We start from the raw sequence: 18,809 nt of genomic DNA, 5'->3' as shown, positions 1-18,809 counted from the left end.
CTTGAAAATGTGCCCTTCTGTTGCTTAATAAAACATAACCAATCCATTGAGGTCAGTCTCCCTTTTTCTTTTTGTATTTTCTTTCATTTGGTGCAGAAACCCAAAACAGGATTGGAGACTCTCTACCTCTCCTTTTCCTAATGAACCTCTACCATCTTTTCTCATCTTCCTTCCATTCCTTTCCTTCTTTCCTCCTGATAGGAGGTGGCCCTTCATGCTTTCCAAGTACATCATAGCTTAATGGCAGCCAGTACTCAATCCCAATCATGGGCTAGATTTTTGCTGTTTTACTGCCATATGGATAGAGCAAGGACATGTATCAGGTCCTTTATTGGTGTAGGAGGCATTCTCCTAACCCTATCCTCTCCTATTTCTTCCTTCTCTTATGTATTCAGACCTACAGATCAGAAGCCAATTTTTGCCATTTTGTTCCTGCAAGCAACATAAGTCTTCTCATTCTTCAGACAGGTAAAATTCCTTCTGTTCTCTCACAAAGACACCCTACCCAAGACCCTCACCTTCTGGCTCATCCAGACTCCAGGAGTCTTCCCACCAATGGGATTGCAGGAGGGGATGCCCCCTCATTCTCTGATGGAACTCTGTCTGGTGATGGGAGACATCAAGGGATGCTTTGATTTTGACCGCCAACCCAGGTCAAAACTCTCCAACACGGGGGCTCCATCCCATAGGACTCCCCTTTAGGTTGTCTCATTAAATAAAAAGTTTTTAGATTGTCCACTTCCAATCTGATCTCAAAAGTAAATGTCTTATTAGGCTAAGTACACAGATCTGGCCACAACCTAAATTAGACAACCTAAGTTGATGGCCAGAATTCAGAATCCAGGACCTGGACCCCCAAATCCTCCAAGACTTGGACAATTTCTTCTAAGGAAATGGCAAATGACCTGAAGTTCTTTACCATCAAGCTTTCTTTTACTTTTATTCAAAGTCCTCATTTTGTCCACTGTGCTCTGCTCTACCATTGATTATCACTGACTTCCCATTGCATAAGCCCCTGATCCCAGCCCTCTTCATTTACTGCCCTTGAAATAGCAGATGAACCCCACCAAAAGTAAGTAAAGCTGGAGGATACAAAGGTAAATTTCACAGACAGGAATGCCTGGTAACTATCAAGAGAGACTGTCAGAGTCACAAGCTTTCTTCTGAGTTAACGTAAGACTTACAAATCTTCCTAACTTCCTACATAGGCAAGCTTGATCTGTGTTTCCGTGAAGGCTAGTATGACTATCTAGCTCCAACATTTATCCCTCATATTGGTCTAAAAGATGTAATGTGGCACATAAAGGTCCTAACTAACTTTACTAATTGACACAGATAAAGGGATCTCTACTGAACACATAGGTAATGCCAAAAGAAAGGTATTTTACAAAAATCAAATGGCATTAGACATCTTAAGTATAGCTCATGAGGACATCTGTGACATTATAAAAGCTAAATGTTATATATGATAATTCTATCAAATGGGCCCCATTGGTAACCCCCAAATGCTTTCATTTCCAAGAAGCAATTTACCTGCAGCCCTGCCCAGCCTAAGGAGACAGGATATGTCAATTCCTCAGGAAACTACACACAGGAAAAATATAAGCTCAAGATAATATGGACAAAAGGAACCCAAATTACTCTGAAGGAGGAGACTTTTGTGACCAGATTCTGAAACTCTGGGAGATAAAGATAGTTCCTACCAGCTATAAAATCTGTTAAGAATGTATGGTTAGAAATCCAATTAGAACCAGTCAGCATAGGCCAAGGTGACCCAGAGCTGCCATGACAGTGGGGACTTGAAAAATCTGATGTCACCCTGCTGTCAGTCAAAAGTCAAGAGGTGGGTTGGATTCCCTTTCACCTAGGTATTGGGAATATTTGTCCTGGCTTGCTCTAGTTCCTTTTCTGTGTGAGAAATTTGGTGCGTGGAAATTTGTGGCTCAGCGGTAGAATGCTCGCCTCGCAAGTACAGGACCCTGGGTTGGATCCTCAGCACCACATAAAAATAAATAAGTGAAATAAAGATAATGTGTCCAACTACAACTAAAAAATAAATATTAAAAAAAAAAGAAAAAAGGAAAGAAATTTGGTGCGTGAGACAGAGGAAGGCTTCAGACAACTGAAGACAGCTGGCCAGGGTCACTCCCTGGTTCTGCACGAAGGTCTCATATTCTAAATTTGACCCTGACAGCCCTCTGGGGTAGCAAATATTGACCATTATCTGTCTCTGTTTCTGATGGTGGAGGGCACCCTCACTCAATGAATCTTAGATCCTAAGATGAAATCTTGGTCTGGTCTGCGGGCTCTGGGAAAGAGGTGACCCATTTAATCCCCAGAGTGTGAACCAAGCAATCTCTCTCTTTTCAGAAATGCTTCTATGCCAATTCTGTCCACACTGTCTGCCTCTTAAACAGGAACCCATTATGAGAGAGTCTCAAGTTAAAGCTCCCTTAAGCTTTAAAATTAGACAGCCTTCTCTAGGCTCTAAGAAGATACATTTTCTTCTGCACTCCTCTCATCTGGCAGGAAAAAAGAGCAGCAAATCTGTTTTAGTTACTTGGAGTAAAACTACCCCCACATCTATCCTGGTTCAGGAATCCAAATTATTTATTTTCTCTAGAGGAGATATCACCCAGAGCACTAACAGGCCTGCCTCCCACTTCAAATTGAGGGGCATAATATGAAATCATGGGCCTGGGGAGTATGAGGACCCAAAAGGACAAAGGGAACACGTAGGACATTTTAAGGACACAACTAGCTGACAAATGTCTTCCCTTAAATTAAAATAGTTATTACGAAGTTAATATCCTCCATACTGAGTGAGGCCCCAGCTAGAGGTCCTGGAAGGAAAGGAAGAAACTGCTTACCCAAGAAGCTCCAGCACCAGGGAGCTGTCTCCTAGCCAAAGAGAGAGCTTTCTCGGCTAAGGTGCCCATGTTCTGTTTATTTTTGTTCAGAGGGAAGCTTTATCATCAAAAGTAATATTAGGGGATGACATAATCACAGTTGAGATAAAGAAGATGCTTAATAATTTTCTGCATTCAACCTGGTCTGATTACTAACTGGGAAAAGGGTCTCAGAGGAAGTAAACTCTGGGACCACACCTCAAGAGACTGGTTTTACAAAAGAAAAAAAAAAATGTTTAAAATGCTCTTCATATGTGGTTTTGCCAGTTAAGCTCAAAACAACAGCTTCCCTTACTTATCTTCGATAACCAAATCTCTCTAACTCCAAACTTACAGAGCTTGCAGAGATGATTGTCCAAAACCAGCTTGAGACCAAAAGGGAAAAAAAAAGTGTCACTTTTAAATTCAAACCTAAGGGGCTGGGGATATGGCTCAAGCTGTGCGGCCCGGGTTCGATCCTCAGCACCACATACAAACAAAGATGTTGTGTCCACCAAAAACTGAAAAATAAATATTAGAAATTCTCTCACTCACTCTTTTAAAAAAAAAAAATTCAAACCTAAATTTAGGGCTGGCTAACTTATCTGCTCTTGCACTCTACAACCCTGCTTTCTTAACAAGTTCCTCCCTAAAACTACAGCACAAGGAAGGGAAAATGGAATGATAGACTCTTACTTGAGAATACTTACCTAAGGATTAAAGGCTCTCTCTCATTCTTTCAATACCTAAATTAATTTTAATCTGAGCCAAAAGTGCACTCTAGTCTAATGAAGATGTTTGACATGCTCCTTTACTAATTATAGCTTTGTCAATTTTTTCTAGAACATCTGTTCTTTCCCAAATTCTGTAGTTTTCAGCTTGTGGTTTTATGGTAAATCCACATTTGATCCTGCATGCCTAAATTAAAATATTTTTCTAAATTAAAATAGTTATTTTACCTAACTATAGAGGTTTTTACACTCTGTTCAGAGGGCTAACTCTCAAATACATTGGAAAAATCTCTATTTACAAAATCCTACCTGTGGAGATCTACCTACAAACAGCTACAAGATCTGTTTCCTGTTTTGTGTATGTGTGCATACCTGGGTATTGTGTTGTTGTGTCTACATATGTGCTGGTGTTCATGTATCATGTACATGGTATCAAAGTTGGCATACAGGTAAATGAGCAAATATAAATGTACTGATATAAACCAAAGTTTAATCCTCTACAGGTTAAAGTAACAAGGATTTCTTAAAACATTAATCTGCTCTTATCTAGCAGGATAATTTCTGTGTTAAGTTTTATTCTTTAGAGAAACTAGTCTTAAAGGCTTCTTCATCTTATCTTCCAAGTATATAAGTCTTTAAAGTTTAAGGTTTAGAAGAACATTTTACCAAACTGGTGTTCTTGAAACTAATGTTTAAAGTAAAGGTTTGAGATTATAAAAATTATGTTTATTGACTCATAGCTATTATACAAACTAAATATTTTTACTCTTGTTAATTTCATTTTATATTTTCCTTGGAAACCTAACTGTTCTCTGTTAGTGCCTAAAAGAAGTACAACTTCTAAAGACTATCGACCCCAATTAAACAGAAGGGATAAAATATAAAGTTATAGACATTAAAGGTAAAACTTGGTACCGTTAAGACTGGTGAAACTGGCATGCTGAATGTTTAAGACCAAAGCTTAGAGACTAAAGTTAAGGAAATAAAAGGTCCAAGAAAGAAAAATAAACCAATATTTGGCTCTTGCCCTCTGAGGCCAGCTTGGACCCAGGGAATGACAGCACTTCTCTAAGGGCTTTGCAACTCTGGGCCACTGACCTCCCAATCAGGAGGACCAATGAGATGCTGGAGTACAGAAAGCCATCCAGTATACAAGTTGCAAATAGGAGGGCCATTGGAGAAGGAGATGTCCCTAATACTTTCAAAGGAAGTCATATGGTCAATGAGATCCTGACCCCTTCTGGAAGATGGCACTAGAGGTGCTAAGAGGCTTCCCTCAAGTTCCCAAGAGTGACCCCTCTGAGGGAACTCAGCTGATTCTTAACAATAGATAGGAACAAGGTCAATTTGACCAGATTGATCTTAAAACACCTACCAAAAACAGTTATAACCAAAGTACAGCCATACCTGGGCATTTAAAAGAAAAATAGTTCTTTAAATGAAACTTGTGTCAGCCCCATAGTCCTGGTGCCCCATAAATTCTGAGGTATTTTTCCTTTGCAAGGTTCATATTTACCCTTCCTCACCAAAAAATTGGACGGCCTCTGTACCTTGGTCTTCCTTACTCTTCAAACTGACCTTTTATCTAATAAGCAAAAGTTTGCCTAATCCGATAATGACACACACTAGATGAGCCCACCAGTTTATTCCCTTACTCATAGGGCTAGAGATATCCACTGGAATTGGCACGGGCGCAGCGGAATCAGGAACCTCTTTTCACTACTATAATAAGTTGTCAGAACAGGTTATGGAAGATATTCAACAGGTTTCCGATTTGGTATTGACTTTACAAAATCAATTGGATTCCCTGGGGTCTGTCATCCTGCAAAATCATCTGGGCCTAGATCTCCTTAGTTCGGAACAAGGTGACCTCTACCTTTTCCTCAGGGAAGAATACTGCTTCTATGCCAATCAATCAGGATCGGTAAGGAATGAGGTTAAACAACTACAGGACCCACTGGAACAGTAGAAAGAACTAGCTGATTCCTGGTGGGCCTCACTGAAAAACCTAAAACAGTGGACTTCCTGGCTTCTCCCTTTTAGGTGTGTGTGTGGGGGGGGGCATACCAGAACTTGAACCTAGGAGCATTCAACCACGGAGCCACATCCCCAGCGCTATTTTACATTTTATATAGAGACAGGGTCTCACTAAGTTACTTAGTACCTTGCTATTGCTGAGGCTGGCTCTGAACTCGTGATCCTCCTACCTCAGCCTCCCAAGTCGCTGGAATTACAGGCATGGACTACCATGCCCAGTGCTTCTCCCTCTTTTAACTCCTCTAATACTTGTTTTTCTTATAATAATCTTTTTTCCCCTGCTTTAACTTTGTACAGAAGCAATTTCTTGAAAAGGTTACCTGACTAACCCAGATCACCTCCTAAGAACATGCAAAAGCCATTTTCCTCCTTCACTCACAACATGATTCTCCTAAACCCCATAAGGAATCACCCACTAGATGCTGAAGTTCCCTTTCTCTATAACTCCTCAAGCCACAACCACCAGGACTGTATAACCCCCACCTTCTTATCCTACTTCAGATCTCTAACAGGGAATTCCCCTATTCCACACCTCCTCAGCACTTCCTCACTGGAAGACCTCAGCAGAGGGTAGCCAAATATGATGAATTCGCCCCAAGTCATCTGGAATGAAGGAGGTGGAAACTTAGAACCCTTGGGTGGGACAGACACACACACAACAAGGACAACTGAGGATTCTAATCTTTCGCAGTTTCCCTTACCTGACAAAGTTCCCCGGCCTGCTAAAAGCCCACCGGCCAAAAGTAAATGACAAACTTTTCCCGCAATGTGGCCCTATAAAACTCAGACCTTGTTGTAGCCAGTCATCATTTTTCCCTTAAAATGTGCCCCTCCATTGCATAATAAATCATCACTGATTGAGATATGTCTTTTTTTTTTTGTATTCTCTTTCATTTGCTTTCAATCCCCACCTTCAGAGACTATGTACTTCAAGGTACTTGAAGCCAGTCTACCATTTTGGAATTCATACATATACATACATGTTTATGTTTGTATGTGTGATTTGTCTAATTTCTACTACTATGCCTTTAAGTGCAATAACTTTTTAAAATATTTTTAATTGCAGATGAACACAATACTTTTATTCTTTACGTGGTGCTCAGGATCAAACCCAGTGCCTCACATATTCTAGGCAAGTACTCTACCACTGAGCCACAAACCCAGCCCTGCAATAACTTTTATAACATTTAGCCTGTCATTCATTCCATCCAGTCTATTTGTGACCTCAAATAGTTCAATTTCAAGAAGTTCAATTTAAGTCTTCTATGTCTTCCACATCTCTACTTAACTGTTTGTACAAATGGAATACAATTCTGTCTTAATGTCTTTCTCTCATCATTCTTTGTCAGTTCCTGCCTAATTTCAATTGATTGATTCTCCTCATTTATTAAGTATGTTTTCTTGCCTATTTGCATACTCATTAATATCTTTTTTTGCACACCAAACACTGCAAATAATTTTTTTTAATGTTGGATACTTTTATAATCTTGTAAATTCTCTTGAGCTTCATTCTAGGATGGAGTTAAATTACCTGGAAACAATTTGATCCTTTTGGGTCTTGCAGTCATTTATTAGGTGAATCCAGAGCATTATTCACTTTAGGGATAACTGTTCCTTGCTACTTAGGGTAAATTTTCTTCAGTACACTACCCAATGTCCCATTAATTTTAAGTATTTCCACTGTGGTTGGTGGAAGTAAGCATAGTGTGTAGTTCTGTGTAAGCATCAGGTACTCAATTATTCCCTCTAATCCTTTCAGGTAGTTGTTTTCAAATTCAGGCATTTGCCTCACATGAATGTCCTAATCAGTACTCTGCTGAATAGTCAAGGTGAACCCACTATGAATCTCTGGATTTCTGTGGCTTTACTGCTCTGTCCTCTCTGGTAATCTGTACGATGCATTCTAGCTGTACTGGATGTCCTAAACTCTTAGCACTACTTCCTCAACTAAAAAGTCTACAAGATTCTACCTCAGATACCCATCCTTGTGTTGCAGCCTGAAAACACACATGGCTATAGGACAGAGCAATCAAAGAACTAATCTGTTTCTTATCTCTTGAGAATTGCTTCATTTGTTCCCTAATCTAGAAAATGTTGGGTTTTTTGGGGTTGTTGCAGGAGAAAGGGGTAAATCCCATCCCTGTTACTCCATGTTAGCTATAAACAGATATTCTGTACCAGAGTCGACAGATTTTATATAATAAGGGGAAAAAAAGTTCATTGATATGGCTCTTAATTCACATCACAGGTAACATTTAAACAAACTACTGCTTGTTCAGATTGAGTATGACATTAAAGAAGATAAGTAATTATAAAACTATTTTTTATAATATTTCCCCTTAGCAAGAAATTTTCACAATAAATATTTTGTTTAGGAAAATTGTTACTTTTCATTTAAAAAAATGTTTATGTTAATAAGCAATAGGCTTATTTTACAGTGAATTTTAAATTTTTAAAATATTTTTCTCCATTTTAATTTCTAATTCAGAAAATAACAACAGATATAGCACATATAAAGAAAAACTCTGGGATTCCCAATAAATTTAACAGTATAAATCCTTATACTCTTAAATGAGAGAAAACAGTTAAAACTATTCATAATATCATCATATTGTGCCAAGGATTCCACAGTAATGTACATCTTAACACAAAAAAAGCAATTAACAAAAGTAATTAATGAAAATTGCTAGAGAGATATAGATAGGTACACATTTAAAGTTATTATTTTATTAAACTCTTACTTGGAAGTTTCAGGCAAACCAGCTGAGAGTTCCAAAAACACAGATAAGTAGTATCCACGGACAACTCCATTTCCATCCTAAAAAACAAGAAGGTTAACTTAGAATTATGCAGAGGAGAGTGAGGGGAAGGAAGTGGGTGTGGGGATGTGATGGAATGAGACAGACATTATTACCCTATATACTTGTATGATTATACTACTGGTATGACTCTGGCACCATGTTCAGCCACGGGAAGGAGAAGTTGTGCTCCATTTGTGTACAATCTGTCAAAATGCATTCTACTGTCATGTACAACTAACAAGAAAAAATTTAAAAAATAAAATTTAAAAAAGAATAAAGTTCTTTAAAAAACAAGGTTATGCAAATAGAAACTGTTTATCAATTTTTAAAAAAAATTAAACCACAAGCTGAAGGCAAAAAACAAACACCAAAAAAACGAAAAATTTATGGCACAGTAAGATCAACAAAATGCAGATTAATATCTTACATCTGAATTGTGAAATATTTTTAACCTTAAAAGCAATAAAATAAATTATAAAACACCAACAGGTCTGAGTCCATAACAGTTTTAAACTTCTGTACATTAAAAGTGAAAATATCAAGGCATACAACTTAAGGATTAACAAGTCTGAAAAGTGTTAAGAGGTTTAACATACACAGAACTCTTCACAAAAACTAGCCTAAGAAAACAAAAATTCATGGGCCAATTTAAGAAAATATATGGGTCAAATCCTGAATTCACCATCAGCAAATGTTTTTATAGTTTTATATTTTAATATTTTAAAGCATTTTTAAAAGAAGAATTTTAAATATTTCTTCTAAGCATAATTCTTTTACAAACCAGAAATAAAATTTAATCATGTCTCAGGATTTGTTATATCCACACTTAACTCATTTTTCCACAGATTTAGTAATGTATCCCACAAAGAAATAAAATCATCATTACTTTAATTTCCTTACTCCATTAAAACATTAAACTAATACACCATGGAAGAATAAATGATCTTTGGTTTCAAAATTAGAAATATAAAAAACTTACTGGGTAAACTTTTAATCTCCAACAGAGTCCTGAAACTTGAAGAGGTGGACTGTAAACAGGATCTGCTCTCTGGCGCAAAGTGCTTAAGAAAAAAAACAACCAAATCCCAAGATCAAAACTGTAAAAACGGCAATAAGTTTAAAAACCAACTTCTTTCTTCGAGTTACTTATATGAAATCCTGAACAACTCATAGATAGCAACTGAATAAGTCAAGATTTCACTGTTAAGTTTAGATAATATCTACATTCTGAAATAAGAGAAAATTTAATAGTGAAATATTCAGCAATATCTATAAAGTTCAGTAAAAATGAAATTGTGACATTCAAGGGAAAAGAAAAGAATCATTAAGTTTCCTGAAGTTAATTCTGCTCCAATAAGCAGTCTTTCATCATCCCTCCACTCCACCTCTCCCAATAAGCAGTCTTTCATCATCTCTCCACTCCACTCCCCAAAAAGGCTGGAGGCATGGCTCATGGTAGATCATCATATGCTTAGCATGTGCAAAGCCCTGGGTTCAATCCCAGCACTGAACAAAAGAAAAGCAAAATATTTATTTCCCACTTCTGTGTAGTATAATTATCCTTTTTTAATATGGAAAAACAAGAGAATAACCTGCTAAACCTTGATGTATATGGGGAAAACCTCTTAGAGACTATGCTTTAGCCACAAAATTATCCCATAAGAAAAAACACATTAGATGAGGAAAATCCTTTTTTTTTTTTTTTTTGGAAGGGGTACTGGGTATATTTAACCCAGTGTGTTTTACCAAATCAGCTCTATTCTCAATCCCTTTTATTTTTCATTTTGAGGCAGGGTCTCACTAAGTTGCTCAGGGCCTTGCTACATTACACAGGCTGGCCTCAAACTTGCAATCCTCCTGCCTCAGCCTCCCAAGTCACTGGGAATAAGGCATGCACCACTGCACCCAGCAGTATAACCTTATTTTGATGTTATTGCCTACTCCAAGTTCTTTTCCCAAAGACCTTATATTTTTAGTTCCCAGTTTCATGTTACCCTTGAAGACAAGTCCCTGAGGATCTTAGTGATTTTGAATCTTTGCTTCTAAACTAAAAACAGCAAAGGCTAATAAAATTAACATGCAACTTACGAAGCCTGTAAGTTTCTTATAATAGCCTCTTATAGCCAATTTCTCACTTTGGAGCTGAAACAAATGGACCCCAACACTTTTGTTTCGTAGGATGGGTAGGTGGGGGATCACTGACTTCTATATATCTGGCCCCGCACTTTAGCAAAAGCTAAGTAGACTCTCTTCTTTAAAATGTTTATCAGTCTTGGTAGAACATAAATAATCTGAGAAATTAAAATTCAAAACATTCCAAAATCTGAAACCTTTGAGCTCCAACATGAATCTACAGTGGAAAATGCCACACCTCACCTCATCTGATGTGTTGCAGTCAAATCACAAGGCACTAACAATACCATACAAAATTACCTGCATGCTACAAATATAATGTGTGTGTATAAAACAAATGAATTTCATGTTTAGACTTACATTCTGCATCATTAAACATATGCAAATATTCCAAAATCTAAAATTTGAAACACTTCCAGTCCTAGCATTTCAGATATTGTACAATTGAGACCACCATCTATGTTTCTAATAGGAAACTCATTTCTTCTAAGATTATTAATCTAAGTAACACAGATCACCAATCTCTATCCTACTGAAGAATCACATTTTTTTACTTTTCCTTATGTATACATACAAAAAAAAAAAAAACACAAAGTTGTCAAAAACCCTTACCTGAAATTCTCTAAAACAAAAGTGGCTGAATCATAGGATGGCACTAATTCACTAAAAAGAAGCAAAAAAAAAAAAAAATTATTTAGCTTAATATGCAACTTTAAAATTTCATTTAGTTTAAAAACAAAAAGTCCCTCAATAATACCTTTAAAACTTTATTAAACTAGTCCCTATGAGATATTTCCAAATCCTTGTTAAATATAATATTAAATGAATTCCTAAAACTACCAAGTTTTAAAATTTTACAAAGAGACTAAAAAAGTATACTCAAGAAAATAGGAAAAAGAAAGAAATTGGTGCTTAGGCTACAATTTTGAATTATAAAACAAATATAAGCAGGCTTTAGAAATGAAAAGAAACAGCAAAGTTAAAAATATCATAATTTATCCAAAGAATTCCTTCAAAACAACTTTGTAGAAATATTAATAGACTTTAAATATACTCTGAGACTACTTACTAGTAAATAAACCTACATAATACATAATCACTTAGGAGATAAATGGGATGGACTAGCATAATAATACTTTCTTGGCAATGCAAATTTACCTAAAACAACTTTAGTTCCATACTATCTCCTCTAAAGAGAACTTAACTATAACTATAGCAGATGGGATATGAGATAATCCATTTTGCTGGTAAGTACCCTTAGATCATGTGGATGGTGTGTGGTACTCTCATTAGAACACCTCAAAAGTCATTAAAGCACCATTTATTATAAAAATCCTATCATATACAGTGTTTTAATACACACTATAAATTTGATAAAAAGTTTAACAAAACAACAAACTGAAAGCCATTTCACAATATCTTCAGATACATTTTCTAAAGTCAATTCATCAAAAATTTGACCAAAATAAGATAGGGACACATCAATAACATTGTCACACTATGATAGTGCCTAAAGAAATTAGTGATTTGCCCTATGAAAATACAGTATTGATAAAAAATAAATTATTCTTTATTCAGCTAAATAGGTCACATCTTTTTCACAGTAAGGAGATGTACTTTGCCCTGCAATTGTTAACTATAAAACTACTATCCAAATTGACTATGTGAAGCACTCATATCCCTGGTCAATTGTTACCTGACTCATATTCTTCACCCCTAGATCTTTAATCCCCTTCATGTAAGTGATTTAGAAGTCAGATATTCGTGGAAATCAGCCCTAAGGTCTCCCCATTATATGCTTTCTAGCAGAAATAATGCCCTTAGTGCCTAAGAAGTTTTAATGGAACCACAAATCTAATCAGAGGTCTAATAAAGTCCCAATAAAGTCCTCAAATTTGTTCACAAAGTGGTATGTTTTGGGCTATAATCTTATGTAATTTACAGTATGGTCAGTTTGCCTATATTTAGATCATCCTCATAGTATCTAAAGATTTCAACCAATCCCCAGCTGCCTGATGAGCTATGTAGTGTTTCTCCAATCATGCCCTCAACATCCAGTGTAATATCGTTCCTTTGTTGTTATTACCTTAAATCCAGACTATCATTGTCACACACACAACCTCCATTATCCCACTGTGGTGAGGATCAAACCCAGAATCTGACACATAAAAGGAAGGGCTCTACCACTGAGCCACATCCCCAGCCCTCATCAGCCACTAAGGGTTAAAAGAGTTTATCAGAATATAAACAGCAGAAGATGACCCAGTCAACTGAAAATGATCTAAGAAAAAGTTTACAGGATGAAGACTACAGTTGCCAAAACTCACTAACCAAGATATTACAGTGTAGTCTAGCTCTCACTAGATGAGGAAAAAATGATCACACTCAGAGCACAGAAAATAGATCTGTCAATCCAATATATTGCAATATACTTCTACATATGTACCTTTCAGGGAAAATGCAGACACAAACAGCACTATATCAAATTAGTGCAATGAGATAGCATAAAACAGGATGCATACACTTCCTCTATTACCAGTCATCACATTTTATGACTGCTCCAGTCATCTCTCACTAAACCCTAACTCATCAATCACAAGGGCTCTTCTACTGCATTTTCTGCTAACACATGCTTGGAACATGGCTAACATTTAAATAAATATTCACTGAATGAATATTTATAAATATTTGCTGTCAGATCATGAAGAGAAACATTTGCTCAAACATTTATTTTGCACTCTTTACCTATATACTCAAAGCCATATCTACAGCTAAATGGTCTATTCCACCTTTAACTATTTATTAACAACTCCAAATTGTGATTATTCAGGTTATCTTTAATCTTATTATTACCATTCTCAGTCTACACATAATGCATTGCTATATCTTCTCCTCATAATTTTATACCTCGTCTCACAAACATAGACTATTCTTTATGAATGGATTCATCTTGTGATGATGTCAATCTTCATCTTCACAGAATATGGGGAAGTAGCCTCAAATCCATTCTATGCTTTCTATATGATTTCCATATGCTTTCTAGCAAAAATAATGCAATTAGTGCCTAAGAAGCTTTAATGGAACGATAAATCTAATCAGTAATTTGCAAGCCAATGAGTTGTGCATCTTTAGAAATATGACCTCCTCCTAACTTAATGAATAAAGGATGGAAAGAGAAGACAAGTATCCACTTTATTCCCTTAAGGAAATAGATCAAGCTGCATAAAAATTGGTTCTCCCTCCCAACTTGACCATTCTCCCAGAAACTTATAATCTCTATGGACTCAGAGCTATACTATTCTCTCTTCTCAGTTCTCCTTAGGGACACTTAAACAGTTCTATTTCTCATTATGCCCCAACAATAAATAACCTTTCAAATTCTAGCTAAGATTATTCCCTGTTATCCCCCGAATATAACAGCTTTTATCATATCCATATTTTCATTTATGTATACATACCCATTCTCATCTTTCCAACAAAATCCTACATATCTTTCAAGGCCTTTCCCAATTCTTTTCCAGATTATACTTTTCTTGACCATTCCAGTCTATACCCTGACTTCTTTTCAGAACTGATATAAAATGGTATATAAATGAGTACAAATATTTGATTTTAAAAAACAATTCTTAACTACTTAATATGGAACATCTGACTGATATTTTTAGTTCCTCTTCAACACCTACAATAGTGCTAGCACCTTTTCATCTCCATAGTGGCTTCAACACCAAACATTAACTAACAGAACTAAAGACAATCCAGTCTCAATCTCAAAGCTTAAAACATCACTGCTTCGCACTTCTAAACTTTGATTTGTAACTTAACATCAATAAATGCCAGTCTCTTTTATTTGGCCAGCTCTTCTTTGCTGATCAAGTTATCAACAGATCACCTCTGTTTCCTGTATATTGCAATAATAAACTAAGTCTCCAATAAAAATTAGAGTTAAGCTAAAAGTCAAAATTTCCAAAAAGGTAGTGGGCATTACTAGAGAGGAAGCCACTTAATTATCACACTGGAAAGCACTATTGCTTGCCTGATAAACTGTTGAAAGTTGGTAACAGGATAGAAATTTACCTGAATCAGTGGTTTTCCAACTATACTATGATATTAATATTGCTTAGGGTGCTCAAGAAGCATTTTCTAAGGGCTGGGGATGTTGCTTAGTGGTACAGCATGTTCAGCATGCATGCATTGAGGCCCTGGTTTGATCCCTAGCACCATAGAAAGAAAAAAAAGAAAGAAAGGAAGGGAGGGAGAGAGGGAGAAAGAAAGGGAGGAAGGGAGGAAAGAAAAGGGAATAGAAAGAGAGGGAAAACCAAGAGGAAAAGCAGCAGTAGAATTTTCCCAAACAATCTAAATGTTAAATGTTAAAAGCTATGTTTTCTTCCACTGGTCATAGACTGGAAAACAGTACCTTTGAAACTGAAATGTGACCACACAGTTAAATAGAGGAAGCACTGGGACATTGGTGAATATTCTTTATTTTTTATATATATATATATATATATATATATATATATATATATATATATATATATATATATATATATATAGTTGTAGCTGGACACAATATCTTTACTTATTTTTATGTGTTGCTGAGGATCGAACCCAGTGCCTCACATGTGCTAGACACGCGTTCTACCACTGAGCTACAGCCCCAGCCCTGGTGAATATTCTTAAATCACCCAAACCTATTAATGATAGCAAATACCCAATACTTTTAAAATTTTTCAGTGCTTTGATGTTATTTTATCAGGTATTTCGTTTGTCTGTTAGTGGTACTAGGGAATGAACCCAGGGTAATTACTACTAAGCTATATCCCCAGCCCTTTTCATATTTTGAGACAGGATCTCACTAAAGTGCTGAAGCTGAACTCAGACTTGTGATCCTCTTGCCTCAGGCTCCTGAATATCTGGGATTTCAGGTGAATGCCACCATGCCTGGTTTTATCAGGTTTGTTAATCAGAAACAAAGACTTCCCTTGCATATCAGTAAGTTTGCCTTTCTGTTTATAGGACTATGGGACCCCCACTCATGATCCTTAAAAATCCATCTAGGATAAGGAACAAGTGCATTTACCAGTAATTCCCAGCCAGGGAATATTTGGCAATGTCTGGAAACATTTTGTTACAACTGCAAGGTGATAATGTTGGAGAGCTACTGGCAAGAGGGTGCTATATCCTACAACACACAGGAAACTCCCTCCATAATACAAAATATCCAACTCAAAATGTCAAAAATGCCAAAGTAGAAAAACCCTGGTTTACAACATATACTCCAGTGCAATGTATGCCTTATGGCCATTAGAGAGCATTGTGTTATAGAGAAAAGGAAAGTGAGTTCAAAAAAAATTTAATTTTATAACAAGAGTTGTTTTCTAAATGAACCATAACTCTCCTCAACATGCAAGAAAAACATGATAGTTTTTTCATAAGCCACCTCTAAAGTATAAGATAAAATGTGTCATACCAAAATATTAATCTGAAACATTGGCCCTCATTTTATGAATAAGCTAAGATTTAAAAAGAACAAACTGTGTTAATCTGTACTTAAAGTTAATGAACTGAATTGTCACCCCAAATTCCTACATGGAATCCCTAAACCCCCATGTGACTTGGAATTAGGGCCTAAGGAAGTAATTAAGGCTAAATGAGGTAAAAGTGGGGCCCTAATCCAATAAGGCTGTTGTCCACATAAGGAGAATAAACACGAGAGACTGATCTCTCCTTGTGTGAACAGAGAAAACGTCACCTGAAGACAGTGAACGCAAATTCAGAAGCTTCACCAGACACTGAATTTTCTGATACTTTTTCTTGATTCTAAAACTGTGAGGAAGTAAATTGTTTTGTTTAAGCCACCCTGAAAGTTTGTCAAGACTTTATAGCCAACTAATAAATACACAGAAAATTCGTTTCAAATGGACTGGGGTATGGTCTAGCACTGACACTTTTCAACAGAATCTCAAGCATTAGTGTTAAGAAAAATAGTGTATTTCTACATATGATAAAAAATATGCTTTAAGAAAAGTTTATAGATGAACACTAGAAACATACACAGGTTGCAATTGCTGCAATAGTTTCCTCCCACTATCTTTGAAGATCCAGGTCATATTGGACATTTTATCCACTTCTTAATTCTGTTTAACAAGATACAAATTAAGTCAAAAGATAAATAAAAGATTCAAGAAAAAAGTTTTTAATTCACTCTCTTTTTGTTTCTTTTAGTCTATTGTCTTTTATTTTTTGTATTGGGGACAGAACAAAGGGGCACATTACATTGAGCTATATCCCCCGTCCCTTATATATTTTTTTAAAATTCTGACCAAGTGGTTTAGTGCCTCACTAAATTGCTGAGGCTGGCTACAAATTTGTGACTCTCCTACCTCAGGCTCCCAAACTGCTGGGATTACTGGTGGGTACCACCTATTGAGCTGAGACCAGATTTACATTCGTAACAGAGATCACATTATAAAAAGCATCTTATAAAGCTATATAGACTTAAGAAGATTTATTCTTTGGAAACAAGTGTATATCTTTGCACACAAACGTCAAATGAAAATGTCATACCTGGTAAAGTCTGGTGGAACAGGAGTGGTAACAAAGGATGCCATGGGCTTTCGATGAACTTGCTGAAACATCATTAGGATCTCAGAGCTCTTAGATATTAACTCACTCTTACTACAAGACCGCAACTGTGTGAGGAAAAGAATTATCTAAACCAACAAAATCACTATTCAATGGCACCTCAAAATTTTTAGTAAAGAACTAAAAATTAATCTAGTTTTATACCCCCCCAAAAAAAGAGAAAAATAAAAATAAATCAATGGGGGTTTGAAAATTCTCAATCTTCAAAGGATCTAAGTTTTTATTCTAATATAAAATGGTTGAATCAAGATTTGAATCCATTTTTCTCCCCTCATATTTTAGGATAAGCATATATTGAACAACTACAAATATATTTCCACACTGGTACAGTGACGCTATTATTTGTATTAACAAACAAATCCTGTGGGTGGAAAGCCTATAAAAAGCAAGCATTTTTTTCAATGGCATTATAGGTAATAGAAATTTTAAGATATAAACCAAAAATACACACATACACACACACACACACACACACACACCCCTTACTTAACCTATATCAATTCCAGAAATACTACTACATTTCAAAGGTAGGAAGTGAGGAATCTGGGACTGGGGTTGTGGCTCAGTGATACAGCACTTGCCTAGCATGTGGGTTTGATTCTCAGCACTGCATATAAATAAAAATAAAGGTCCCTCAATAACTAAAAAGTATATATATATATATTAAAAATATTTAAAAAGTGAGAAACCTAACTTTAGTAAAAATAAGCATAGTAGTTAAAAGACCACTAATTTTTGTATTCAACAAAGAGTTTGGAGTTCTAATTCTGCCAATGAGTACTTACATGACTAAGTCTATTTACACATAAAGTTGAAATAATATTTACCACTGCTTCTTTCATTCATTTTGTTGTAAAGAACACAAAGTTTTATGTGAAAACAGTTTCATAACCTATTAAGGAATGAACTGTCTCTCTCCCAATCACCCAATTTATGTTACAGGCACAACAGCCTCCAGAACTATGAGAAACTAAATTTCAGTTGTTTAAGCCTCCCAGGCATGCAGTATTATTCTACTATACAGTCCCAGCAAACTAATACACTATCAAATTCCATTTGAATGATGTTCATATATGGTTTGGGTATCAAATGTCCATATGCTAAGGGCTTGGTGATCAGCCTATGAAAATATTAGGAAAAACCTTTAAGAGGTAGAAGGAAGTTAGGTCACTGGGGATGTGCCTAAAAGGGGGATACTGGGACCCTAACCCCTTTCTCTCGTTCTTCCTTCCCAGTTGCTAAGAGGTAAAAAGGTTTCCTCCACCGTGAACTTCCACCATAATGCCTTATTATAGGCCCCCAAACAGGGCTATATAACCTTAGACTGAAACTGTAAACCAAAATAAATTTTCTCCTTTAGCAACAGAAAGCTAACACAACACACTACAATTGGATTAACATCTTTTGAATAACAGTTTGTATAGCTCATAAAGAATAATATAATCTTGGTTTTACCAAGAATAATGACATATGATTAAAGGACTGGATCAATCAACATACTAGAAGTCAAAAGGATAGAAAAAATAAGCAGATGCATATTTTTCCCTTTACATTATTATGTATCAAGCATTGCC

At 36.1% G+C, this 18,809-nt stretch overlaps 1 protein-coding gene across 9 annotated transcripts in view; it reads right to left on the bottom strand.

Annotated features, from left to right (window-relative positions):
* The window catches only part of Trim37 (tripartite motif containing 37), a 183,793-nt gene that overhangs the window by 130,991 nt on the left and 33,993 nt on the right, over positions 1-18,809 (bottom strand). For all 9 annotated transcript variants that reach the window (XM_026407312.2, XM_077800650.1, XM_026407311.2 and 6 more), the window contains 4 exons: positions 17,158-17,282; positions 11,203-11,253; positions 9,437-9,518; positions 8,398-8,474 (listed from right to left, as the gene is read on the bottom strand). In XM_026407312.2, the coding sequence (XP_026263097.2) occupies positions 8,398-8,474; positions 9,437-9,518; positions 11,203-11,253; positions 17,158-17,282 (335 nt within the window). The remainder of the gene's footprint in view (positions 1-8,397; positions 8,475-9,436; positions 9,519-11,202; positions 11,254-17,157; positions 17,283-18,809) is intronic.

Source organism: Urocitellus parryii, chromosome 7, assembly GCF_045843805.1.
Source record: "Urocitellus parryii isolate mUroPar1 chromosome 7, mUroPar1.hap1, whole genome shotgun sequence".
NCBI lineage: Eukaryota > Metazoa > Chordata > Mammalia > Rodentia > Sciuridae > Urocitellus > Urocitellus parryii.
This window is presented reverse-complemented; position numbering and strand designations above follow the sequence as displayed.